Raw genomic sequence first — 27523 nt, forward strand, 5'->3', positions numbered from 1 at the left:
GGGCCACGCCGGTAAAGATCGAGAGGATGGAAAGGTGGCTCCGGAAGTACCCTGACCAAGAAGCGGCAGAACAGATCAGGCAAGGCTTTAGAGAGGGTTTCAACATCCCGTTTACCGGGCAGGGAGCACATGACATTCCTAGGAATCTAAAATCAGCAAGCAAAAACAGGGAGATAGTGACCAGTAAGATCAGGAAGGAAGTAGAACTAGGGAGAGTAAAGGGACCGTTCTCGGCCCTACCATTCGAAGAATTTTTATGTTCACCACTAGCTCTGGTGCCGAAAAAAGAAGAGGGGGAATACAGGTTGATACACCACCTGTCTTACCCCCCGGGTGCCTCGGTGAACGACGGCATCGCTCAGAGCGAGGCGACAGTATCATATTCAGACTTCGAGGAGGCGGTGGAACTGATCAGAAAGGCAGAGGAAGGGGCATGGATGGCGAAAGCAGACATTAAATCGGCATTTCGCCTGTTGCCAGTCAACAGCAGATCACAAAGATGGTTATGCATGCATTGGGAGGGGGAATACTTCATCGACAAATGCCTTCTGATGGGATGCGCCATCTCATGCGCATATTTCGAGAGGGTGAGTTCATTCTTACAATGGGCAGTAGCACAGGAAATGAGGGAGTCCATGATGGTGCATTACCTGGACGATTTCTTATTCGTCGGCCCCTAAGGTGCGGATATATGCAGGGCAACACTGGACAAATTCGTAGAAATAACGAGCGAGTGGGGTTTTCCCTCTAGCGGAGGAGAAAACGATGGGGCCAACGCAGGTTATCCAATTCCTAGGTATAGAAATCGACTCAAACAAGGGGAGGTGTCGGATCCCGGAGGACAAGGTGACGGAGCTGTTGAAGACAATAAAGGAACTACAAGGAAGAAACAAAGCAACAGTGAGAGAATTGCAAGCACTGGCAGGGAAACTGAACTTCGCAGGAAGAGTCATACCTCAGGGGAAGGTGTTCCAGAGAAGGATCGAGCTGAAAACGAGAGGTGCTACCAAAGGGAACCACAGGGTCAGGCTAGGGGGAGGAATCGAGAGAGATCTGGAAGTATGGGCAGAATTTCTGAAAAACTTCAAGGGGGCTGTAATATGGCGCTCACCGGTGAATGATGAAGGTTAAGGGTGCTGGTCACCGATGCAGCCGGTGGCTTTGGTTTTGGCGCAATACTGGGGGAAAAAATGGTGTGCAGGCAAGTGGCCAAAATCATGGCAAGTGGCGAAATGGACAAAGAATATAACGCTGCTGGAGCTCTTGCCGATATGGGTCGCGTTATGCGCATGGAGGGAAGAGCTAGGGAACAAGGAGTTGGCAGTATGGTCAGATAACATGGCGGTGGTGCACGTGTTAAACAAAGGAAGTGCGTCATGCAGAATAGTATTGGAATTAATGAGGGCAATCACCCTGGAAAGCCTAAAAATGAATACATGCATAAAGGCGAGGCATATCGCTGGGGAAGAAAATGTGGTGGCTGATGCAATCTCTCGCTTTCAGTGGGAGAAATTCAGGGAGCAGAGACCGGACGCCGACAAGGAAAGAACGCCCACGCCACGGAAGGCATGGGACCCGTTGGAGGCACTAGAAAGGAAAGCACGGTTGGCCTCAAGGTCGACTCAAAAGAGGTGGGAGAAGAATGGAGAAAAGAAAGGGTCATCGACAAGCTGACCGGAAATGCCCTGACATAAAAGACGGGTAAGCAGTACGAAAAGCATGTAAAAGATGTGTTGATGGAAACATGTTTAAAAGAGGTGGAAAAAATTTCAACGGAAAAAAATTGTGAATTTCGTGAAGGGGCATTGGCCAAAGGGAAAAAGAAAAGCTGGGCAGCAGATCACCTGGCGGCGGTGGCATATACCACAAAAGTTGTGGGCATACCAGACCCGACTGACAGCGCTAAGATAAAATACGCTATGAGGGGATGGGCAAAATTAGAGGGGAAGAAACCAGATAGCAGAAGGCCGGTAAATTTTGGGAAATTGATAATTTTGCTAAAGGTGCTGCACGACCCGTGCAGCAGCACGTACGAAACCGCGCTTTTCATGGCAGCATTTGAGCTAGCATACTAGGGAGCATTCAGAATAGGGGAACTGGTGGCCAGGAATACAGTGGCAGGAGACGGCCTGGCAAGAAAAGATGTTAGTATGGGTATCAAGGGGATGTCAATAATGCTAAAGAAATCTAAGACAGACCAAATTGGGAAGGGGAGAGCAATAGATCTCAATGGCATCAGAGAAAAGGACCACTGTCCCAGATGCATCACTCAAGAATTTCTGGCGCTGCGACCAGAGGTCGACGGACAGTTATTGATCCATAGGGACGGCAGTGCGCTCAGCAGGTACCAGTTTCAGGCAGTATTAAAACAGGCGGTGGCGAAAGCGGGATGGGATCCAGCCGATTTTGGATAGGGGCAGCAACCTCTTCGTGGGCGGGGGCCTAGGAGCAAAGGGGGTGAGACGAATTGGGGGATGGAAGTCGCAATGTTTTAAGAAATACATAAGGGAGGAACTGATATGACACTTATCTCCCCCGTTTTTACAGAGGCCGGACCATACAAATCGGCATGGATAGTGGGGCACTCTTTCGTGACCCGGGCAGGCAGGTGGCTGGAAGAGGTGAAGCAAGGATTACATTTCAGGAACACAATTACGTGATGGTGGGGCCTCCCGGGGATGCACTGGGAGGACATCCACGACAGATTATCAGACCTGATTATCGGCCCTTATCGGACTCCTCCCCCCACCGAGTACCTGGTTATACACCTAGGGGGGAACGACCTGGTGAGCACAAACAGGGGTAAATTACAAAGGAACATCTGCGAGTCACTGCATAGCATAGCCCGCAGCTGGTGGAAAACCAAGATTTTTATGTCGGAGATAATACCAAGAAGGGTCTGACATGGGGCACAGAAGAGGCACGCAATTGAGATAGCCAGAAAGAAACTAAATAAATCAGTAGAAAAGTAGTGCAAGAGCACAGGGCTACATTTCATAAGACATGGCTTACACCGGAACAATCCAGACATGTTTCACCAGGATGGGGTGCACCTATCAAAGGAAGGAATGGGGTTTTTTTCCGACAACATTTTTAGGGCACTCCAGGAACGGGGTTGTAGGTAAGGTGCTTTTGGGGGGGACCTGAGCGGGCGTAAGGGACACCCACTCAGGTGTGGGGGCATGTGCCCAGGAACGAAGGCTCAGGGATAACAAGGACTCCGGAGGAGCCTTGGGCAGCTTCGGAACTGGACACAATGTGCCCAAAAGCATATGGCTGTGTAATTATTTTTTGTTATGGTGTATTTTCTGTAATAAAATAAAATGCCTACGGCCTACAACTTTTCCATACACATAAGTTGTCTGTAATTTATTACTTAGGTAGGGATCTGGTAACAGAAGCAAAGTGAACCCACACTACTCAGCCTATGCTTACTCGCCATTATTATGGTAGCGGGAAGGAGCCTCGTCCAGGTGGAGCTGCTCCGGCACACAAACGACACGGAGATCAGTGATGCCTACTGGATACCATGCCTCGACTGCTTGTGCGCACTGGGGCACCCTTATTTATTAAGACACACTGCTCTTTTTATTGTGTTTTCAACTGATGGTCCTAGTACTCGCTTGCAACCAGTGGTCAAAGTGTACGAAAAGAAGTAATGGAACTATGTTCTCTATTGGCCTGCCCCCGCTCCTCACAAACGACATTGCCACACCCCCTCAGACGCACAATACAAACCCCCAAACACATGCACCTGCTGTTTAAGGGAAAGTTCAGTGCAGTGCACTGAAGCTGCAAGTTTCAACTTCTTCCTACACTTTTATTTTAAAATTAAACCATTCCAGAATGGTTTCTTTTTAAAATAAAAGTATAGGAACAGTAAAACGTAATTAAAAATAAAAGTAGAGGAGCACCGCTCCCGCCCACTTCGACCACTGCTTAAAACTGTCAGCCAGTTCTAAATGTTGCTCGTATTGTTGCTGAAAGTACTGGTCCTCCTCTCCCTTGAAACCCTCTTATTGCTACCTGGTCGCTGCCATATGTGAAAGCTAGCTTCCATAGCCCTTTGCTGATAAGCGCCTGTTAGCACAGAGGGGAGTTCCATGGGGGATCGTGCACAGGAACACATCATCTTATTATTTATGGTCCGCTTCACGCAGTTTCCTGTTTCTGTAATTATTGCACTCTTGTTGCTGTTAGACGTTCTCTTTAGATCATGCTCAATGGACGTCCGATCCCGGGGTCTCTGAATCGACTGAGAGTGGATCATAAAAGGACATCAGTCCTATCCCAGTTAGGGTTAGGTAATAGGACCTGGGGTGCACCGTTATGGTTGTTAGCCATCACTAAACATGCACAGACCTTGTTATGGGGGCTGGCTATTGGCATCAAAGCCCCCCCCCCCCCAGTGCTATGGACATCAACACCTTAGGTGGTGGCCCAGTGCCTCAGGTTGTTGCCAGGGAATACCTGGTCTTATGTGGGGGCATGGCGGACCATACCCAGTACGTGCGGACACTGGCCACCGTACTGGCAAGAGGACCCCACAGCACCATGGTCTGCATGCCCGTGCTCACGTGGTGTGGGCCTGCAGGCCTAAATGAGACACAGACTCAGTCATTCCATTCTTGGAGTATGCAGCCGTACTGTCTCATGTGCCTGCAGTTGCTCCTTGTATTAGCTCGGGCCATTACACAGTCATGGCTCATCTTAAAAGGGCAATACACTTGGGATGGTCACACACAACACTGCCCATCTTAAAAGGGCAATACACTTGGGAGGGTCACACACCATAGGCCTCCCCACGCTGGGTTGGTATTGCTGAAAACCAAAAAGGGAAAATATCGGAATCTCATTGCCAGGCACGTTTGCTCAAGCACCCAAGCCTGCACTGCACGTGTCAACGTAAGGTAAACACATAAAAACCAATGATAGACCTGCAAGGATAACTGTAAGGGCTGCTCCGTTACACACTATCTGTAAAAAGACCTTCCTGCAAAAAGATGTCCCTGCTTCTTGAGCAGCGAAGGAAGAAGACAGGAAGGAACTCCTGAAAGTGCCGAAAGAGACATGTAGTCACATGCTTTTTCCCAAAGAAGCAATATATTTCCCTGTCTGTTGATGGGAAAATGTAGTTTATTTCGAAGTATGTTTGTATTGTATTGGAACTGAGATTCCTGAGCTTCTAGTAAACTAAAGAGAAGCATAATGATCACACTGGTCTGACATAGAAGCATGATAAAGTATTTGATTTAGATTATCCAATAGTGTATTCTGAGGTAAGCCCTTGTTCAATGCATTTAACCATCACAGTGTTTTAAGTAGAATAATTTAGACAATATATTATGCCCTTGGAAGTGCTTAAATATTGTCTCCTAAGGAAAAATGAAACCAGTATGTTTAGCAAATATACTGCAGAAGAGTCGTGAGCTGCTGTCATCTATTTGTGCTCACTTTCTGTGAACTCAGGTGTTCAGTGCTTTGGGATATAACTGATGGAAGCAAAGACTGAGTTCACAATCAATCCTTTAATTTGCAGGTATGAAAATGGCTCTGCTTATTATCACGAAGATGATCGCGAAGGTCTTCTTAAAGTCTGCCGGCTTGTCATTCATTCGCGCTATGAAGACTACACAACTGAAGGATTCAGTGTTTTCTATTCAAAGCAGCCGGTCATCTACATCAGCTCTGCATCGAGGGCCGGGCTGGGACAGTTCCTTTGTAATCAGGTAAGGTGTGGACAGGGTAGACTTTTATCTATACTCTTGCGAGCCATTGTGCCAAGTCACTGAATGCACTGTTTGATGTACGGCTGGGTTTTTCTTAGTCTCAGTTTGTGAGGCAACGCATAGGTAGCCAAGTGAGCAGAAGTGTCAGATAACAAGGAAAGAAGAAGTATGAGGGTAGTGGAACGAACCAGGTAGCTGGGGCTTAGGTTTACAATTCTAATGTTGAAACTTTTCAGTTTTGCCTTTAAATTGGAGAGATTACCCGTCAGAATACTGCATACAATTGAAAAAGTAGCAATGAAGGAAGGGGTAGGTTATGCCTCTAAGGGCCGTACCAAGTAAAGTTAACCCAGCAATTAATAAAATAAGGGCAACTCCTAGAATTCCCTATGTAACATAACATAACAGAAGAGGTCACAATTAGAAATTAGACATGTGCAACATGATCTGCCATAGATATGAGGGCAGCAGTCTTTGTATTTTGCTATGCCTGGAAAAGGTATTTTCAAATGGATTGTGTCCTCCCACGTATTCCTCATTTTATGATATTTGTATCCTGCCAGCTTCGCTGTTTCGGAAATATTTTCTCGGCAGAGGGTGCTGTGCACGAGGTGGTGGCGTTGATGTCCCTCGATGGGCTCTGTGTCGACGTCACCATCCGTATAAATAGCTTGTGCCGCGCCCGTTGGCTTCAGTTCTGTTTTTCCGATTGCTTCGCTCTCGAGATCGGCGCGCTTCGAAATTTTCTTCAGAAAATGTCATCTTCTTCCACCCCTTCTACTCCCAAGAAAGGGGTTAAAAAAATGTATCGACTGCGGATCGAAGATGTCGATTACAGATTCTCACCGCGTTTGTCTTTGGTGTCTAGGTTTAGACCATCGAACAGGCGACTGTGGCTCCTGTCAGTTGATGACGGAGAAGGCCCTTCGTGAGAGGAAAGGTAAACTGGCGGTGGGGCGGGAAGCTTCTAAGGCCTCCTCGAAGGCCTTGTCAAAAAGACATACGAAATCGAGCAATTCAAAAGAATTGGATCGTCGTAAACATTCTAAGAGGTCTTGATCACGCAGTAGATTGAGATGCTCTTCATCTTCCTCTTAAAAAAAGGTTAAGAGGAGACATAGATTTCCCTCTTCTTCCTCGGATACGTCTACTGAATTGGTAAGAGGCCAGACTAAGTCGGATTCCCCAAGAAAATGGGATGAATTTAGAAGGAAGATGATGAAGGTCTTTGAGAATGCGGCCTCGTCCCCCTCAAAGAAGCCTCAAAAGAGCCAGACCCCGGTCGCTCCGACAACACAGGGAAGTCAGGAACTACTGTGGAAAAATCCAGTAGTAAAGGTGAACCTCGAAAGACTCGTGTCGACGTCAAATCGTCGAAGATTCCTCGAGAATCGAGTGTTTCCCCGACACCATCTAAATAACATAAGTCGTTGAAGCCCTCGACGACTTTGTCAACCCCGAAGCTAAAAGCGTTTACGCCGCCTTTGTCGAAGACGTCATCGGTGTCTTCGAAGACTCCTTCGATACCATCGAAGGTTCCTTCGATTTCTTCTACCCAAACTCATGTACGGAAAAGGAGATTTACTCCTTTACCTAAGTTAGACTTCTTTAAGTCTAGGTATTCTATATTTGATGAAAGTGGCTCTGAAAAAGAAGTTGTTTCTCCTTTTGGAGTACAGTATGGTGCTAGAGAGGTCCCAGAAGAATTAATCGATTCGGAATCGAAAATGGGAGATCTGTGTGATACCCTTCACTCTGCTAGTGGCATTGATATGTCACCTTAGCTGGAGTTTGCCAAATCTGACCCAGCAGAACATGCAGATTCAGGGTACAGGAGTCTATTGAATAGAGTGGTTGAATACATGGGTTGGGGTAGAGCCTCACCCACTTTTGATCAGGATGATATGACTGATATACTTGATCAGGGGCCCCAGAAGGATCCAGTTATCCCCTTCCATAGGGCACTTCAAAGAACGGTAGAAAAAAACTGGGACGTTCCTGATACAATTGCTGCAGTCAACAATAATTTTCCAAAGAAGTATAGAGCTTCTAGTTCTGATCCTGATTATTTAAGTAGGCATCCCACTAAAGAAAGTCTGGTTATTCAGGCTGCAACTTCAAAATAAACAGCATATCCATCTATCCCACGGATAGAGAGGATAAGAAGGTGGATGCTTGGGCCCATAATGTCTTTACCTTGGCTAGCATGGCTCTCAAGTCAACTAATGTCACCTGTACCCTGGCCAGGTTTACCCATACCCTGTGGGACTGCATTTCGACAGCGGCTGAACATATTCCAGAAGGCGAGGAAAGGGAAGGCTTCCTGAATATTGTCAAAGATGGAAAGGAGGTAATGGGGGAATTGTCTGGACTGGATACTGCTGATATTATCAGCAGATCCATGGCTGCAAGCACAGTGCTACGCAGGTTTGTGTGGTTGAGGAAGTCGGGGTTTGCACCAGATGTGCAGGCCAGACTACTCAACATGCCTTTTAATGGCTTGAGGCTGTTTGGTAGTAAAGCTGATGAAAGCTTAGAAAAACTGCATACCTCAAAAGTGGTGGCTAAATCTTTTAGCGCCTCCATGCGACAGCCTCAGAAACCTTATTCGGGCTCATCTTCCTGGAGAGGTCGTTCTTTTCGGTACTACTCCTCTTTTGGTAGAGGAAGAGGACAGGCCATTCAAAGAGGCAAGTGAAATGTCGCTTGTGGTGGACGAGGAAAAAGTGCAAAACCAACCTCAGGAATGGCATCTTTGCCCTCAGCCGCTCCTGCAGCCGCCTCCAAATCATTCTGAGGCCTTATCACACAAAGCCCCGGTGGGAGGCAGAATCTCTCAGCATCTGAAAGAATGGCGAGGCATTACTTCAGATGCTTGGGCACTGGAGACAGTAGCTCAGGGTTACTGCCTTCCCTTCCTAAAAAGGCCTCGGGACCATCCACCGGGAACCAACTCTGTCAAAATTCAAGATCCGCTCCTGTTGCAGGAAATTTTAACCCTGCTAGAGAAAGGTGCAATAGAACAGGTACCTGTAACGGAGAGAGGAACAAGGGTTGATACTCCCCTTACTTTCTCATTCCAAAGAAGGACCGAGGATTGAGACCCATCTTGGACTTAAAAACTTGAACAAATTCCTCAGGAAGGATAGGTTCAAGATGGTAACCCTTTCTCAGATATATCCTTCTGGCTCTCCAGGACTGGTTGGTATCATTGGACCTTCAGGATGCTTACTTTCATGTGCCAATCCATCCTAATCCATTGAAAGTATCTGAGGTTCGCAGTTGGCGGTTCTCACTTTCAGTTTCGAGTTCTGCCATTCGGGCTGACCTCTGACCTGAGGGTTTTCACCAAACTGATTGCGGTTGTAGCCGCGAGTCTCAGGAGAGGGGGGGATTCACTTCTATCCCTACCTGGACGATTGGTTGATCGGAGGGCGTTCTCCCGAACAAGCTCAGGAACATCTGTCGATCACCAGTCACTTCCTTCACAAACTGGGCTTCTCCCTCAATTTCAAGATGTCTCACATGATGCCATCCCAAGAGCTCCAGTTTATCTGAGCAGTTATGGATACTTCCTCGGGCAAAGCCTTGCCTCCCGAGGTGAGAGCTCTCCACATTCTGTAGATGGTAACCAAGTTCTAGAATGCCCAGCATCTGCGGCCTTCGATTTTCTGAGGTTGCTCGGCCTCATGGCATCCTGCATTTTCCTGGTGCCACAAGCTCGACTGAGGATGAGATCTCTCCAATGGGCCCTCAGAACACAGTGGTCCCAATTCTCGGGGAGTATGTCGGATCTTCTGCAAGTCCCGAGCGCAGTTGTTTAGGATCTACTACGGTGGGCTTGCAACGACAACATCCTCAAGGGAGAATCTTTTTGGCAACCATGGCCGGAGATAACAGTAGTAACGTACGCCTCACTCATGGGGTGGGGAGCCCACACCAGCGATCTGACAATCAGCGGTCGTTGGTTTCCATCGGAGTCCAAACTACACATCAACCTATTGGCTAGCACTGAAGGCCTTCCTGCCTTCTGTATAGGGAAAGGACCTCCTGATAATGACGGACAACACGCTGGCCATGTACTACCTCAACAAGAGAGGAGGCGTAGAATCATTACCACTGTGCAGAGAGGCAATGCAGCTCTGGTTCTGGGCAATACGAGAGGGAATGTCTCTATCAGCAGTTCATCTAGCCGGAGAGCAGAACACGGTGGCAGACGTTTTGAGCAGGCAGAGCATAGTCTCTCACGAGTGGGAGCTAGCTCAGGAAGTCCTTCTGGAGATCTTTGCCCTTTGGGGAACCCCTCAAGTGGACCTGTTCGCTATTGCAGTCAACCGGAAGTGCGAACAGTTCTGTTCAAGGGAATTTCCCCCAAGAGGAGCACTAGGAGACGCGTTTGTGGTGGATTGGAAATTCCCACTTCTGTACGCGTTTCCTCCAGTCCCCATGATTCCTCAAGTAATCAGTAGGTTGAGAAAGTTCAGGAAAACCATGATCCTAATTGCCCCGGATTGGGCCAGGAGGACATGGTACCCGGACCTTCTGGACATGTCAATCTGCCCTCCAATAAGTCTTCCGCAAAGAGAGGACTATCACAAGAGGAAGGTTGGGTTCTCCATCCAGACGACAAAACACTCAACCTTCACGCATAGTTTCTGAGAGGTTGAGATACCAGGATTTGGATCTTCCGGATGACGTAATGGAGATTTTGTTTTCGGCCAGGAGGCCAGCAATAAAATCTTTGTACCGGTGTCATTGGAACAAGTTCAGTAACTGGTGCAAAGAAAAGGATGTGGACCCTTTTCAATGTGGCATCCCAATGGGGCTGTTTCCTATTGCATCTACCCAATCTGGGGCCCCAGATTGGGACAATTAAAGGATATCTAGCTGCGCTGTCCATTTTCAAACGCTCCTCGGAAGAGGTTTCTTACTTCAAAATTCCATTAATAATTCAATTCCTGAAAGGGCCTACTAATGTGTACCCTCCAGTCCCCTTTCATGTCCCAATTTGGGATTTAAATCTAGTACTTAAGTTTCTAACTTGTATACCTTTTCAGCCTCTGCACTCCTGTCCCTTGAGGCTTCTAACATTAAAGACTGTCCTTGTGGCCTTAACATCAGCCCCCCCGCAGGGTTATTGAACTACAGGCTCTCATGTAAACCTCCATATACTACTTTTTACAAGGACAAAGTGGTTCGTAAGGTTAAACCCTGTTTCTTACCAAAAGTAGTTTCTTGCTTCCACTTGTCACAAAAAAAATCATATTACCAACATTCTATCCTGCTCCTCATTTTGGCAAAGAGGAGAGACTGCATAGACTGGACCCTAAAAGGGATCTCAGTTTTTACATTTCAAGAATGTCAAAATTGCATCAAGGTGACCAACTTTTTGTAGGTTATACAGGCCATAAATTGGGATTAGCGGTGACAAAATAGACTATCCCGCTGGATCATTCTGGCTATAATTGAATGCTACAGATTGACGGGAAAGGACCCACCGGATGGGATTCAAGCCCATTCCACTAGGGGGATGGCTACTTCTGCGGCTCTGAAGAGGGGAGTCCCTGCAGCAGATATTTATTCAGCTGCAACATGGGCATCAATGCATACCTTCATCAAGCATTATTGCTTAGATGCCTCTTCTTCCAATGAAGGTTTATTTGCCAAGGCGGTACTTCATTCCGTCCATGAGAAGAATAACTAGTACTCCCACCTCCAAAATTGCCACTGCTATAGGAGCCTATAATAAGATGAGAAATAAGTGGGAGGACACAATCCATTCGAAGAACAAGTTACTTGCCAACTGTAACGTTCTTCCGACTGGATGTTCCTCCCACGTATTCCTCATCGCCCCTCCCATGCTACCCCGCAGTACAGTTTACGTTACTTACACTTTCCTCTCACGAAGAGTCTATCGGTCATGAGGCACGCCTGGGTGTTCCTCGAATATGTCCTCAAAAAAACAGAGCACAAGCTATTTATACTGATGGTGAAGTTGACAAGGTACGGAGCCCGTTGAGGGACATCGGAGCCCGTCGAGGGACATCGACGCCACAACCTCGTGCACAGCGCCCTCTGCCGAGAAACCTTTTTCCGAAACAGCGAAGCTGGCAGGATACGAACATTCTAAAATGAGGAATACGTGGGAGGAACATCAGTCGAAGGAACAATACAGTTGGTAAGTAACTTGTTTTCCACTATTAGGTGGCGCTAAAGCGCCATCCTTAAGGTAAACCTATTGCATTGGAATACAGCTAGGAGGGAGAGGACATGTGAGAAGGGACACACCATTGACTCCCCATGCACCCCCAGTACCTGTCCCGCCCCATCCAACACACATCCTGGACTTACCCTCCCTCACCCCCTCACTCCAAACTAACCCTTCCCCCCCACCCCCCACACTACTTGCCCCTCTCCACCCAACAAACTTCCTGGGTATTCCTCCCGCTACCTGTCCCTCCCACCCAACAGATATCCTCCTGGAATCTCTTTAATCCAGCTCTTTCAGGCAATACTATCAACCTTTGTGGTGTAAATAGCTTGCTTGCTAGTGTCATTTCTAAACAGTCTTCTGAGAGTTAATAGCTTAATTGCAGCTGTAAATATGCTCCCAGTGTAATAATGTCCTACTGAAGTGTGCTTTCAGCCACACGATTTGTATCTGTTTCTTGCACTGAAGTCCTGATAAAAACGAGCATTGACAAAGCCAACAGTTTGGGCTTGTGTGCAGATATTACAGAGGCATATACCCAGGTAATCTCACAATTTCCAGTTGTTGCCATCCCATGGCCTGGTAGTTCCATTATGGCTGCTGCTTGAAAAGCTTATGGAGAAGGAAAGTAATGAGATTGGAGAAAAAGAGCCTACTTTCACGTTTTTGTGTCTACATTTTCTCTGTAATCTAGAAATATAGCTCACAATTAAATGAGTTTGTCTTGCACTAACGTAGTCTTCTCCTCCAAAATTGTTACATTTTGTTTGTATTATGTATGATCAAATATTGTAAAGTTGTAATTAATAAACTGCACAATGGATTTGGCTTTGTAACATGACCCTCAGGTAGGCATGTCTATTTTGTTGCCATTGGAGGATCCCACTGGAAGAATGTAATGCTTACTTTGAAGGGGTGCATTACCAATACCCTCCATCCCTGTTTCCTTTAACCTGCACTCAGTACCCAGGGTTTCATTAAAGTTGTGACTTTGGAGTACTGATATGATACAGACCTGGTTACAATAAAGTATGCATGCCTGGATGACTGATTTAGGAGGATTTCTCTTTACAAAGCTTCCTCCTCCAAGTAAGATTCCTTCTGTTCACTGGAGAAAAAAAGAACTGAGACACAACTGTCCATGGTCTGGTGGCAATGGGAGATGGGCCCAAGGGATTGCACGGAAGGGTGTTAATCAAGGATCTAGTCCCTGATATTCACGATCAAGTGGTCCTTGGTGTATGGTTCTTGGAGATTGGGAGTTGGGCCACTATGCAGAGTAGAGTGGGTACAGCCAAGCTAAAATGGCACAATACCGTAATGGGTGTGAGGAGTGATGTTACAGAAACAACCTTTTATAAAAGCCATAAATCTGGCAGGGAGTAGGATCCACATGCAGGACCTTATGGTTTCTTATAAACCAATATAGGTTTCACATGTGTTAGTGCCATGATCATAAGGTGTAAGGAACTTGGGAAAGTAATAGTGCCAAGGAGGTACTTCTCCTCCCATGGATCCAGTCACTTGCCCGTTTCCAACAGGAAAATTAGCCAGAGTGCCCGGCACAATTCTTGCTAGACTTCTTTGTCTGAGGAAGATAGCACCTAGTAGACTCCTTGTTTTATACCTCAGTTTCAAGGTTATATGCCTAGGATGCTTTAAGCTTTATTTCGAAAGTCTCCGCCTTCTAGTGCCAGCAAGCTTGGCTTTTAAGAATAGAATGCTGAACTTTCTCTTTATCATTGGATGTAGCACCAAGCTCACCAAGCCTCCAGGAAAATAGCACCCAGATTGCTTTGCGGCTTTCACTGTGCTTCAGTGGTATAGTGCTCAGTTGGACTGCCACAAGGGTTATAACCCCAAACTTGCTATACAGCTTTTTTCTCCATCCTTCACTCACATCTTCTATACCCTCTATTCCATTACTCTCGGATACAAAGACTTGTATATGCATTTGCCAGTTTACGTTATCTGCAGCTGTTAGTTCGAATGGTTTGTGTCCTCCTATATATTCCTCATCTTTGATATTCAATATCCAGATTCAGCTGCTTCGGAAAACATTTTTCGGCAGAGGTTGCTGTTCGTCGATGCAGTCGACTCGATGTCCCTCGAGGGTTTCAGTCTGAAGCATGATGTCACCGAAGTTATATATAGCACGCGCAGCACCCGTTGGCTTCAGTTCTGTTTTTCTGAGTAAGCTTATGCTTCGACGCGCACTTCAATAATTGCCTTCGTGAAAAAGATACAAAAATGTCTTCATCTTCGACACTGTCTACCCCAAAGACCGGGGTTTAAGAAGTGTCAGGACTGTGGTTCCAAGATGTCAGTAACGGATCCGGATCGAGTATGCTTGTGGTGTCTCTGTGTGGAGCACAAGACCTCAGCCTGCTCGAAATGTCAATCGATGACTGCAAAAGCTCTAAAGGAGCATAAGGGGACATTGGGGATAGGTAGAAACCCCAAATAATCCCCATCGACTACCCCCATCGAAGAAAACTTCTTACTATCCTAGAGGCGACTCTCCTCGAAAAAAGAAGGCGAAAAGGTGCAGGTCGAGGAATGGCTCCCACCTCTGTCGTCATCGAGGAAGTAGAAGTAGAAGAAGAGGCACCAAAAGGTGGCCACTTCATCCTCGTCTGACTCCTCTCCTCATAGCCACATCCTGTCCCACTAAGGCCGCCACTCCTGCTGGATGGGAAGCATTCAGGATAGAAATGCCGAACATTTTTAAAAAAATAAAACCTTGACAGGCCATGCTCCTACCGCACCTTCTAAAGCTTGTAAGGAAAGGGCTTGAGCTAAAACCTGCACACCCTCGAGTCCGGGATGAGGCCAGATCCGCATTGAGAGCCGGCGAGGCCTTGACGCAATGAAGAATCATTGAAGGTTCCTCCGAGCCACATGTGAAATAATAAGTTGATGTCGTAGACACCCTCTACGCCATCTGCGCCCTAAACACCAGCTGCGCCATCAGTGCCAAGGAAGCCATCGAAGTTGAAAACGTCTTCATTGAAGACATCAACGACTCGAACATTGAGTTAAACATTTCTGAAACCTTCGATGCCCTTACCAGAGAAAACTTTTACTCCTTTACCTAGAAAGTTTTACTTTAAATCACTAACCTCTATGAGGACAATGAGCCATTGGATAGTGATGTGCCATTTGGGTTACAGTATTGGTACACCAAATATCCCTGATAGCTTCATATCAGAGGAATCCAGGCTAAAGGACTTTTATGAAAATGTACAAACAGCTAGTGGAGTGGACACTTCCCCAGGATTTGAATTTGGTAAGCCTGAGTCTGATGAACATGCATATGCATCATACAGACAGTTGATGTCTGGTTGTAGATTACCTGGGATGGAGCAGACCTGCCCTCCCCTTCGAGCAGGATGATCTAACAGGCATCCTTGATAATTGTCCACCAAAGGATCCAATTTTTCCATTCACATTGCTCTACAAAAAAGGGCGATGGCCAATTGGGAGACGCCAGAGTCAAGTCCGGCAGTAAACAAGAACTTGACGAGAAAATACTGACCATTTAGTAGAGACCCCAACTAATTATCAAAACAGCCCACCCCAGAAAGTCTGATGGTGCAGGCAGCAACTGCTGCCTCAAAACAAGCAGCTTATCCAACCATCCCACTGGATAGTTATGAGAAAAGGGTAGATACATGGGTTCTGCAAGGAGCATGGCTCTAAAGTCGACCAACTCCACATGTGCCTTACCAAAGTTTTCATTCACTCTATGGGACTTCATTTCTATCGTGACTTAGCATATTTCTGAAGGGGAGGAAAGAGACCGTTTCTTGGCCATTGTTAGGGACGGCAAGGAAGCCATGTGCGAGTCTCTTCAACCAGGTCTGGATACTCCTGACGGCATCAGCACAGCCATGGCGGCAAGCAGTGTAATTCACAGATTTGCATGGTTAAGGAAGTCTGGATTTGCACCAGGTGTGCAATCTAGACTCCTTAACATGCCTCTTGACGGGACTAACCTTTTTGGCAGCAAGGCTGACAAAAGCCTTGAGAAGCTGCAGATCTGGAAGGTGGCAGCCAAATCTTTGGGTACCACTATTATGCAGCCTCAGCCTTTTCACCCCATTGGACCTTCTTGGAGGGGTAGATCCTTTCGCTACTACTCCTCAGTTGGAAGAGCGAGAGGAATGGCTAGTCAAAGAGGCCAAGGAACCTTGTGGTGGACGAGGGAGAGGTGCAAAGCCTGCTCAGGCAGGGGAATCTTTACCAACAGCCACTATTCCAACCGCCACAAAACCTCTCCTGAGGTCTCGAGTCACGAACCCCAGTGGGAGGTAAAAGATTGTCTCAGCATCTGAAAGAATGGCAAGACATTTCTTCGGATGCTTTGGCATTAGAAACCATAGCGCAGGGTCACGGCTTTCCCTTCATTGAGACCTCGGAACCATCCACCAGGGAGCCATTCTTTGAGGGTTCCAGATCCGCTCCTTGTACAGGAAATTTTGAACCTGCTAGAAAAGGTGCTATAGAGCCGGTAACTGTAGCAGAGAGGAACAAAGGATGGTATTCTCCATATTTCCTAATCCCCAAGAAGGATGGAAGACTGAGACCCATCTTGGGCTTGAGATACCTCAGGAAGGGCAAGTTCAAGATGGTCACACTTTCTCAGATCCGTCTTGAAACACGTGTGTATAGGTGTGTTATAAATATATCATATATCATTCAGGCCCTCCAACTCCAGGATCCATCCATGGTGTCATTGGACCTTCAGGATGCTTATTTTCATGTGCCAAGCCATCTCAAGCACAGGAGGTACCGGTGGTTCGCCGTTGGCGATTCCCTCCATCAGTTTCGATTTCTGCCATTTGGGCTGACCTCTGCCTAAGGGTTTTCACCAAACTGATGGCGGTTGTGGCAAAGAGTCTCAGTAGAGAGGAGGATTCACGTCTACCCCTACCTGGACGATTGGCAGATCAGGGTGCGTTCTCCCGAACATGTCCTGGATCATCACGTCACCTGCCACTCTCTTCGCAGACTGGGCTTCTCCCTCAATTAGTCCCATATGACACCATCTCAAAACCTCCAGTTCATCAGTGCCGTACTGGATACATCCTAGGGAAAGAGCTCGCCACCCGAGACGGGGGCTCAAGATATACTGCAGATGGTTTACAAGTTTCAGAGTGCTCAGAGTCTCCCGGCCTTTGGGTTTTTGAGGTTGCTCGGCCTCATGGCATCCTGCATTTATCCTGCATTTTTCTGTTGCCAGTGGCTCGCCTGAGAATGAGATTCCTTCAATGGGCTGTCAGGACACAATGGTCTTAGTTCTGAGGCAACATGTCAGACCTACTTCAGGTTCCAAGCAGGGTCGCACAGGATCTTCTGTGGTAGGCCTCAAGGACAATATTTTGAAGGGAGAACCTTTTGGCAACCATAGCCAGATATAACAGTAGTGACATACGCCTCACCCACGGGGTGGGGAGCCCACGGCAACGATCTGACAATCAGCGGTCTTTGGTCTCGATCAGAGTCCAAACTACAGATCAATCTTTTCAAGCTGAGGGCAATCAGACTTGCACTGAAGGCCTTTCTGCCCTATGTGCAGGGAAAGAATGTCCTGATAATGACAGACAACACAGTGGCCATGTACTACCTCACCAAGAGAGGTGGTGTAGGGTCACTACCACTCTGCAGAGAGGCAATGCAGCTCTGGTAATGGGCAATTCAAGATTGAATCTATCGGCAGTTCACTTAACCGGAAAGAAGAATATGGCGGCGGATGCTCTGATCAGGCAGAGCAGTCTCCAATGAGTGGGAACTAGCTCAGCAAGTACTTCAAGAGATCTTCACCCAAGCGTATCTGTTTGCAACCAGTGTCAACCGGAAGAGCGAACTGTACTGCTCCAGGGAATTTCCTCCAAGAGGAGCTCTAGGAGACGCATTTGTGGTGGACTGGGAGTTTCCACTCCCGTAAGTATTTCCTCCAGTCACCGTCATTCCTCATGTGATCAGAAGGTTGAGATAACCCATAATCCTAATTGCTCAGAATTGGGCCAGGAGGACGTGGTACCTGGACCTTCGGGACATGTACATCTGCTCTCCAATGCGTCTTGCACAAAGAGAGGACCTTCTCTCGCGAGAGGAGGATTGAGTTCTCCATCCAGACGTCAAGACTCTCGGCCTTCACACATGTTTTCTGAGAGGCTGCGATGCAATGATTGGGACCTCCCGGATGATGTAATGGAGATTTTGTTTTCAGCCACAAGGCCAGCAACGAAGTCCTTGTACAGCTGCTTTTAGAACAAATTATGAACCTGGTGCAGGGACATGAATATAGACCCTTTCCTATGCATAACACCAGAGGTGTTAGTTTTTCTACTGTACCTAGAAAATCTTGGGCTCCAGGTTTGAACAATTAAAGGCTATTGGGCGGCGCTATCCATCTTTAAGCACTCGTCTGAAGGAACTTCATATTTTAAGATCCCACTAGTGATACAATTTTTTTTTTTTGTCCTTTATTTTGTGCAGTAACAGACATACATCCTCAGAAACCGACTCGTACAAGAATGGCATCATCGACTTTGAGCATATTAAACAGGTAAGCAGATTGTGTAGACCAAACATCAAATAGAATGGTTACAGCTCGTGACGGATCTACGCATCTGGCCTTGTCCTTTTGTAAGTATTCTCGGAACGGACCCCATAAGTCCTCGGGTCTACAGCTGGGTACTTTGAGGGAGATGTATCTTTCCTCATTCTCATTCGCATAGGTCAGTTCTTTAGGCCATACATTAATGTCCGGGGCTTATTTTGATTTCCAACAATTCAGTATATATTTATTGGCAATCAGACATCCCGAGTTGAAGAGGCAACGTATATTAATGGACACTTTCCCAATGTCGCCAAACAAATATTTTTAGGGGCGAGAGCGTGGGGGGGGGGTATGTCAGTGTACACGTGTAAGCTGTCTGCGACCAGTTGCCAAAACTGCGTGATCTGTGGGCAGCTCCAATACATGTGTATAGAGTCAGTCATGTCAGCGCGACATTTTGCGCAACATCGGGTGCAAACCGAGCCACACATTTGGGGGTGTAATGTCGGCGGTTCAGTATCTTGAATTGTATTAATCTGTACCTTGCATTCAGAGAGACCTCCTTCGTAAGCCTGCACCAACAAAGCCATCTCACCGTCTATCGGGCTGTTTAAATCCAGTTCCCACTTTGTCTTAACACCTTGGGTAAACGGCTAGGCGCCTTGGCATGTCTTATATAATCTGGACACCAGCCCCTGTGGGTATCTGCCCGAAACCACTATCGCCAATAGTTCACATTCAATGGGCTCCGTAGGGAAAGAGGGCCATAGTTTCCCAGCGGCTGCTCTCATCCTGTACTATTGTAGTGTTTGGGTTGGGTTGCTGCCCAGCTTTTCAGAGAAGTCTGAATGAGTGACGAAGGATCCATTAGGGAAGAGATTGTGTAATGTAAGTGTTCCGTCGGGGTCCCACGCTTTCTGAATATCCTTGTCATATGTCGGGGGGTGGACAATTCCACAACTGGAGCGCACCACAGTAGGGGGTAGCAACTCCAAGCCTTTTAAACAATCTACCCCGTGCACTCACCGGTGTGCGGACAGGGTTGAATGTGCAGGTGTTTGCGTGTTTGTTGGCAATAGCAACATTTCTCAGATCCGAGGGCGAATCGCTGTATCTCTCTAGGGTCGTGTGTATCTGATTCTCCAGTGTGGAGTACCAGTACCCAGCAAATTGTGTCTGCGATACCACGTAGTATAGCACGAAATCGGGGGTTTGGAGGCCACCCTCTTCATATGGTCTGGTCAAGCCCTCCCATCTGATCCGTAAGGCCCCAGTACCGCACACCAAACCAACCACCAGGGACCGTAACCTGACAAAGTGCGGCCCGGCCAGACAGGGATGTTAGTGAAATAGTACAGTAGTTTAGGGACCATAATCATCTTGAGTATAGGGAGCCTGCCATACAGGGAAATCGGGATTCTAGACCAGAGAGCCAATTTATCGGCTAGTGTCAGTAAGTATACCTCGAGATTTTCTGCCAATAGTGATACAATTTCTGAAGGGACTCACCATTGTGTTTCCTTCATCATCTTTTCAGGTTCCAGTTTGGGACCTTAATCTGGTGTTAAAGATTCTTATGTGTCCACCATTTGAACCTCTACATTCATGTCCATTAAGGTTACTAACATTCAAGACCATTTTGTTGGTAGCACTAACTTCAGCCCGTAGACTGAGTGAGTTGCAGGCACTATAATCTAAACCACCCTTTACAGTTTTCCACAAGGACATGGTCATCCTGAGGGTTAAGCCTTCATTTTTACCTAAGATCACTTCAGATTTTCATGTAGGACAAAATATTGTGTTACCCTTGTTCTACCCGCCACCTCATCCTAGCAAGGAGGAAGAGAGGTTGCACAGATTAGATCCACGTAGAGCTCTAAGCTTCTACATTTCTATATTGTCCAGACTTCGCCTAGATGATGATCTTTTTATAGGTCATACAGGTCACAAACTGGGTCAGGCTGTAAGAAAGCAGACCTTTTGTAGATGGATTACTCTAACAATTTCAGAATGCTACAGGCTGGGGGCAACAATCCACCAGAAGCCTTAAGGGCCCATTCCACCAGGGGCATGGCTATCTCTTCGGCTCTGCAAAGAGGTGTTCCTATTAAAAACATTTGTGAGACAGCTACGTGGTCCACAATACACATGTTCACAAAGCATTACTGCCTTGATTCTAACCTGAGTCCGGATGGAAGCTTTGGAAAAGTTGTCCTCCATTCTGTTCATGGAAATCATTGATAAATTATTATTCACTCCACCAAAACAAAAACTGTTTTGGGAGTCTATCGAAGACTAGGAATATGTGGGAGGACACAATCCATTTGTAGAACAAGTTATTTACCCCTGGTAATGTTCTTTCGACATGATGTTCTGCCCACGTATTGCTCATCACCCTCTCAGCCTACCCTGCAGTAGAATTTCCCATGCTATTACAGCTTTCGCTTCTTCAGAGCCTAGTACGGTCAAACCTGTGTTAGGTAGTTCTACTGAAAGAAAAAACAGAACTGAAGCCAACGGTTGCTGCACGTGCTATATATACCTTCAATGAGATCATCCTCGAGACGGAGGCCCTCGAGAAACATTGAGTCGACTGCTTAGATGCACAGCGCCCTCTGCCGAAAAAAAAAGATTCTGAAGTAGCTGAAGCTGGATATTGAATATCAAAGATAAGGAACATCCAGTCAAAAGAAGGTTAGCAGGGGTAAGCAACTTGTTGTTCTGCACCAATCCTTATGCGTCAAGAACCATCAGTCATTTGCAAGTCAGATGGATATCCTCCCCTTCCTCTGCTATTTGTGCAGCTTTGCCCTTCAGTATGTAAGGTATATGTTTGGGTAATGGCTTCCATGAACAGGGCTTGCTTACTTTGGCCACATGAACCAAGGACCCATATGGCAATGATAATCTGTCAAGGGCAGGGGGGAGCGGGGCAAAAGGAGTAATACAGGTCATGTGCTGGTGGGGTTGTATAGAGTGGAGAGGATGGTCTTCAGAATTCCATCTTCCCCTCCAATTATCTCACAGTACTGGTTTGAGACAGGTGGACTTTCCCAGTCCACCCCACATTTACACCTCTGATGGATAAAGGCTGGGAGCGGGCTGCATCACACTGGTCAGGTTTAAGTTTTTTTTTTATGGTTAAAAGTCAATGTTCTCCAGCATGGGGTCTGGCATGGATTCACATGCTCATGAATATTCCCCGTCGTCAGGCTGGGAATCCTCGGTAAAGAAAAAACCAGTATCAGTTTCGTTTCTGATCTGTCTTTCGTAGTAATAACCAATCACTGGTCTCTGCGTCATACTGACCACAGCCAATGACTGCCCTCTACCTAAGCACCGCCTCTGGCAGCCATCTTCAGATTTTAAACGCACGTTCATGTGTTGGGATCCTCGTGCTATTGCTCTCGAGCGTTAGTGCTATTTTTCGCGCTTTTTTCACAAAAACTTCGATTCTTTCGGTCAAAAGAGCCTCAAGCTCCACCGATCCTACATCCGATCAACGGGGACCCGTGTCGGATTCGTCTGCGCCCCTCAAGGGTGAAGATTTCATCGAGCTACACTTCGGAGGACTCCAGAAGCTTCTCAGGCCCGGTCTCGGAGATGGCCCAGGAGAAGGGGAGCTCGACGCCCGGAAAGCTGTTCAGGGTCTGCCCTGGATGCCAGCTGCAGAACGTCTTTAAGGAGGACGAACACTCTTTCTGCCTTTACTGCCTTCATGAGGACAAGACGCACGTGGAGAAGGACTGTGCGTTTTGCGGCAACATGTCGGAACGGACCATGAAGGACCGCCATCAACGTCTCGCCAACTGGCTGGAGGGTAAGAGCCCGTCTGGCGAGAAGAAGAAATCCGAGCGGTCTTCTAAGACCTTTGAGGGCGCCCCGGCGACGGGGGCTCAACATAAGGCTAAGCACCGCGAGTCCGCTGGCACCGGGAGCGCCGAACGGTCGGGCTCTACGGGCGCCAGGCAGGGCGCACCCTCCCCAGCACCATCAACCACGAGCCAACGCTCTGGGTCGGGTAAGAGGAAGGCCGAGCACCCGGCGAAACTCCTGGAGAGGCCCCGGTCGAGCTCTAAGACAGAGGAGGAGCGTGGCAGTGCCCCCTCCCTCAAGGATAAGGCGGTGAGCGCACCTAAGGTGGTGAAGGCCTTGATCCATCCGACCAAGCCCTCTATCGAAACGGTCGCGGCGGCCCTGGCTCAGCCTGTGGAGGCTGCGCCAGTGGTGGCGACCTCGGGGCCCAGAATCTCCCTGCCTCCTCGGAGGGAGTCTTCTTTTGTGCCCATCGATAGGACCCCCGTGAAACCCTCCGTGGGGAAGAAGGGGGGGCAGGGCGTCGTCGTAGATTCGGCCTCAACCTCAGAAGAGGAGCTGATCGAGGTCTTAAGCCACGGCCTAGGCGTGGAAGAAGGCCAGCCCGTCGGAATGGACCCCGACGCAGGTGACGACGACGACGACATCGTCGAGGATACCGACGGGGCCCCTGCTCGCCCGTCGGATTCCCCTCTGCCAGCGCCGCAAGACAACTCGGCGGCCATTTTGTTGGCCATACAGTCCTTATGCTCCGAGATAAGGACGAGACTACCGTTACCGACGGAGGAACCTCTCCCGTCGGGGGATCCAGAACCGGGACCTTCTGGTGTTCCCCCTACCAAGAAAAGAAGGATCCATCCACCACCTCCTTTTCAACCGTCGCGCCCCGTCCAGCCCTCCTCCCCGTCCACCCGAGGGGATGATACGGGGACTGACAGGGCAGCGACGGGTACGGACGACGAGGCATACGACGAGGATATTCCGTCGTCGCCTCCCGCCAGGGCTTCTCCGCCCGACGAGATCGGATCTTTCCACTCCATGATCTCCAGGGCTTCCGAGCTTTTCCAACTCTGCCCTGAGGAGAAGAAAAAAGAAGGCTTCCTTTATCAGCGGCGCGAGGCCAAGAGGAAGACGGTCCTCGCAGTGCCTCTGTTGGACGACATTTGGGATGAGGGCCTTTGCCTCCTCAAGAACCCTTCCACGACGCCAGCTAGAAGAGACCGGTACGAGAAAAAGTACCGGGTACCGGACACGGCCCCCCTGTGCCTCCGGGCGCAGCCTACCCCGGATTCCGTCGTCTCCGCGGCAGCCAGGAAGAAAGCGGGGGGGGGTGCGGCCTCCACATCGACTTCCCCGCCGGACGGCGAGGGAAAGAAATTGGATGCTATGGGACATAGTCATCTCGTCGGCAGCGACGACGATTAAAGCGGCCAACGCCTTGGCTATCGTGGCTCGCTACGACAGGGAGCTCTGGTACAAGATAGCTCCCCTGCTGGATTTTCTGCCGGACGACAAGAGGGCGGAGGCCCTGGAGATCCTGCAGGAAGGCGAGGTGGCCTCGGACCACGCCATCACCGTGGCGACGGACATCGCCGACACTGGGTTCCGCCAGCTGGGCAACGGCGTTTGCCTTCGACGTCGTGGATGGCTCAAAGCTACGGACTTCCGGCAGGACGTCCAGACCAGAGTCCTGGACATGCCCTTCGACGGGAACAACCTGTTTGGGAAGACAGTGGACGATTCCCTTCAGGCCATCAAGGCGGATACTGAGACGGCCCGGGCCCTCGGAGTTCTGCAGCAACGTCGGACGCCCTTTCGGAGCAGCGGAGGCAAGCGCGCCTCCAGAGGTTCCGGCGGCGGTTTCGCTTCCTACCGTCAAGCGGCCCGCTCGTCGTCGCAAGAGGCCTACAGAGGACGAGGCAAGTCTAGCGGACCCCGCCGTCGTCGCCCAGGAGGTCAAGGCGGCAAGGCCGCGTCCAAGCAGGATTGAACCGGCTGTGGGGTCGGGCCCCCACCGGAGCACCCCGGTGGGAGGCCGGCTGGCGGGCTTGGTCAGCGTGTGGGAGTCCATCTCCACCGACCGTTGGGTGCTGGACGCCCTGGCCCGGGGCCACGCGCTCGAGTTTCAAAGAAGGTGCCCGCGCGTCCCCCCCGTGGCCAGGAAAGAACTTCACGTCCCTCAACTTCTCCTGGAGGTAAAGGCGATGCTCAGGAAGGGCGCCATCGAAATCGTCCCAAAGAGGCTTCGGGGCTCCGGAGTTTACTCGAGATACTTCCTCGTGAAGAAGACGGGAGGATGGCGCCCCATCCTAGACCTCCAACGTCTGAACAAGTTCATCAAGGCGCAGAAGTTCCGGATGGTCACCCTCCAGCACGTCCTGGGCCAGCTGGAGGAAGGGGATTTCCTATCGTCGTTGGATTTGGAGGATGCCTACTTCCACATTCCCATCCTAAAGGGGCACCGAAAATTCCTCAGGTTCGTGGTCCAAGGGCGTCATTACCAGTTCAGAGCCCTCCCCTTCGGACTACGGTCGGCACCCAGGGTATTCACCAAGTGCCTCGCACCGGTGGCGGCGCAGCTGCGCCGCGAGGGGATCCACGTCTACCCCTACCTGGACGACTGGCTCATCCGCGCCAAGACGAGGGAGCTCGCCGTGGTTCACACGGCAAGGACCGTCCAACTCCTCACGGACCTGGGATTCTCCGTGAACTACGCCAAATCCCACCTGGTGCCCGCGCAAGTCGCACTGTTTCTGGGAGCGAGGCTCGACACAGTGTCCCTTCTGGCCTCCCCGTCGGAGGAGAGGACCAGGACCATCTTGGGCAAGGTGCAACGGATGTTGGTGGCCGACGCGGCCAAAGTGAGGTCCATCAAGTCCCTCCTCGGGATGATGTCTTCCTGCATCTACCTCATTCCCATGTGCAGGCTCCGGATGCGCCCGTTGCAAGAATTCCTGGATGCGCGCTGGATCCAGACGACGGGCAGCTTCGAGGAAAGGATCAAGCTCGACGAGAACTTCCGACGAGCGATACGGTGGTGGGGCACCCGCGCGCATCTGACGGCGGGCATGGACTTCCAGACCCCAGCCCACCAGGATACTGTGACTACGGATGCCTCCCTGGAAGGGTGGGGAGCGCACACCGAAAATCTGCACGCAAGAGGCCTTTGGCTCCCGACGGAGAAGTCCCTGCATATCAACGTCCTGGAGCTCCGTGCAGTGTTTTGGGCCCTCAGGTCCTTCCTTCCGTCCCTCAAGGGCAAGGTGGTGAAGATCTTCACCGACAACACCACCACCATGTTTTACATCAGGAAACGGGGCGGAACCAGGTCCCCAGCGCTGTCCAAGGAGGCGCAGGACCTGTGGCATTGGGCCGTCGCCCAAAGGATTTTTCTGGTGCCGTTTCATCTGGCAGGGATAAAAAACACCATCGCCGACTCACTCAGCAGGGAGCTGCGCTCGTGCCACGAGTGGGAACTACGGCAGGATCTGGTGGATCGCCTCTTCCGACGGTGGGGCACACCCCAGATCGACCTGTTCGCGACGGCGACGAACACCAAGTGCCGGAGGTTCGCCAGCAGGTTTCCCCAGACGAGGAGCATGGGCGATGCTTTCTCGTTCCCCTGGGAGGGCCTGTTCCTCTACGCGTTCCCTCCCTTGCCTCTGCTAATCCGGCTAGTCAACCTGCTCAAGAGGTCACGGTGCAGGATGATCCTCGTCGCACCCTCGTGGCCGAGGCAGATATGGTTCCCGGACCTTCTGGACTTGTCAGCGTCCCCGCCGATCAAGCTGCCGGCGGACGCGGATCTACTCTCCAGGGAAGGAGGCGCCATCCTCCACCACGACCCGAAGTCGCTGAACTTGCAGGCCTGGCTCCTGCAGCGCTAGAGTTTGGAGGATACGACATACCGGCCGACTGCAGAGAGGTTCTTGCAAAGGCCAGGGCGTCCTCGACTCTTAAATGCTACGGACACAAATGGAAGAGGTTCTCTGTCTGGTGCCACGCACAGAAGATTAACCCTCTACGGATTACGGCTCCCCAAGTACTGCCGTACCTGCTGACGCTGGCCAAAGCTGGCCTGGCGCACGCGTCCATCAAGATTCATCTTGCTGCGATCTCCCGATACACCAGAACCACGGGGCGGACGTCCTTGTGGTCTCATCGCCTGGTGAAAGAGTTCATGAAGGGACTGTTCAGATCGTTCCCGCCGGTGAAGGCTCCGGCCCCGACGTGGGAGCTCAACGTGGTGCTGACCAAGCTCATGGGACCTCCGTTCGAGCCTCTGCACTCGGCTCCGTTGAAGTTTCTATCGTGGAAAACTGCTTTTCTTGTGGCCATCACCTCCGCACGACGAGTGGGAGAGATCCAGGCCCTTTCCTGCAAGGCCCCGTACTTGACTTTCCACGACACGAGGGTAGTGCTCAGGACGCACCCCTCCTTCATGCCCAAGGTACCGTCGGACTTCCATCTCAACGAACCCTTGGTGTTGCCTGTATTCTTCCCGTCGCCTTCGTCGCCGGCTGAGAGCACTTTGCACTCGCTGGATGTAGCTAGAGCGCTGAAGTTCTACGTGGACCGCACGAAGTGTTTTCGGAAGACGTCACAACTCTTTGTGAACTTTGGACCTGTCAATCAGGGGAAGGCTCTCTCGAAGGCTTCCATTTCCAGATGGCTCTCCGGCTGTATCATGTACTGTCATCGGTTGGCAAACCGACCGCTGCCCGGCCGTCCGAGAGCCCATTCCACCAGAGCGATCGCAGCTACCACGGCGTTCCTTTCTGGTGTGCCCCTGCTGGACATATGCAGGGCTGCTACGTGGAGGTCGACGCACACCTTCACGAAGTTCTACTGCGTCGATCGGGATTCCAGGGAGGAGTCCAGGGTCGGCCAAGCAGTGCTGCGCAACCTGTTCGCCTGAGGTGAGCCTGGTGAGGAGGTAAGATGCTTAATGTTGAGTTTGATGCTATGCTTAATGTTGAGCCTTTGCCACCTCCCGTGGTTGTGCATGTGTATACTGCTATGTATTCTTTATTCATGAGCATGTGAATCCATGCCAGACCCCATGCTGGAGAAGGAACAAGTTACTTACCTGTAACTGTTGTTCTCCAGCATGGGTCTGGCATGGATTCACATGCGAACCCTCCCGCCTACCCCTCTGCGGCTCTTCACTTGGTCATACTGCCACTTCACGTGCTTCCA

At 49.7% G+C, this 27523-nt stretch overlaps 1 protein-coding gene across 1 annotated transcript in view; it reads left to right on the top strand.

The window, feature by feature from the left end:
* The window catches only part of PDXDC1 (pyridoxal dependent decarboxylase domain containing 1), a 1210974-nt gene that overhangs the window by 346222 nt on the left and 837229 nt on the right, over positions 1–27523 (top strand). Inside the window, exon 6 of the mRNA XM_069647127.1 lies at positions 5540–5729. Coding sequence (XP_069503228.1) covers positions 5540–5729 — 190 coding nt within the window. The remainder of the gene's footprint in view (positions 1–5539; positions 5730–27523) is intronic.

Source organism: Ambystoma mexicanum, chromosome 2q (assembly GCF_040938575.1).
Source record: "Ambystoma mexicanum isolate Mex_15411 chromosome 2q, UKY_AmexF1_1, whole genome shotgun sequence".
Classification (NCBI taxonomy): domain Eukaryota; kingdom Metazoa; phylum Chordata; class Amphibia; order Caudata; family Ambystomatidae; genus Ambystoma; species Ambystoma mexicanum.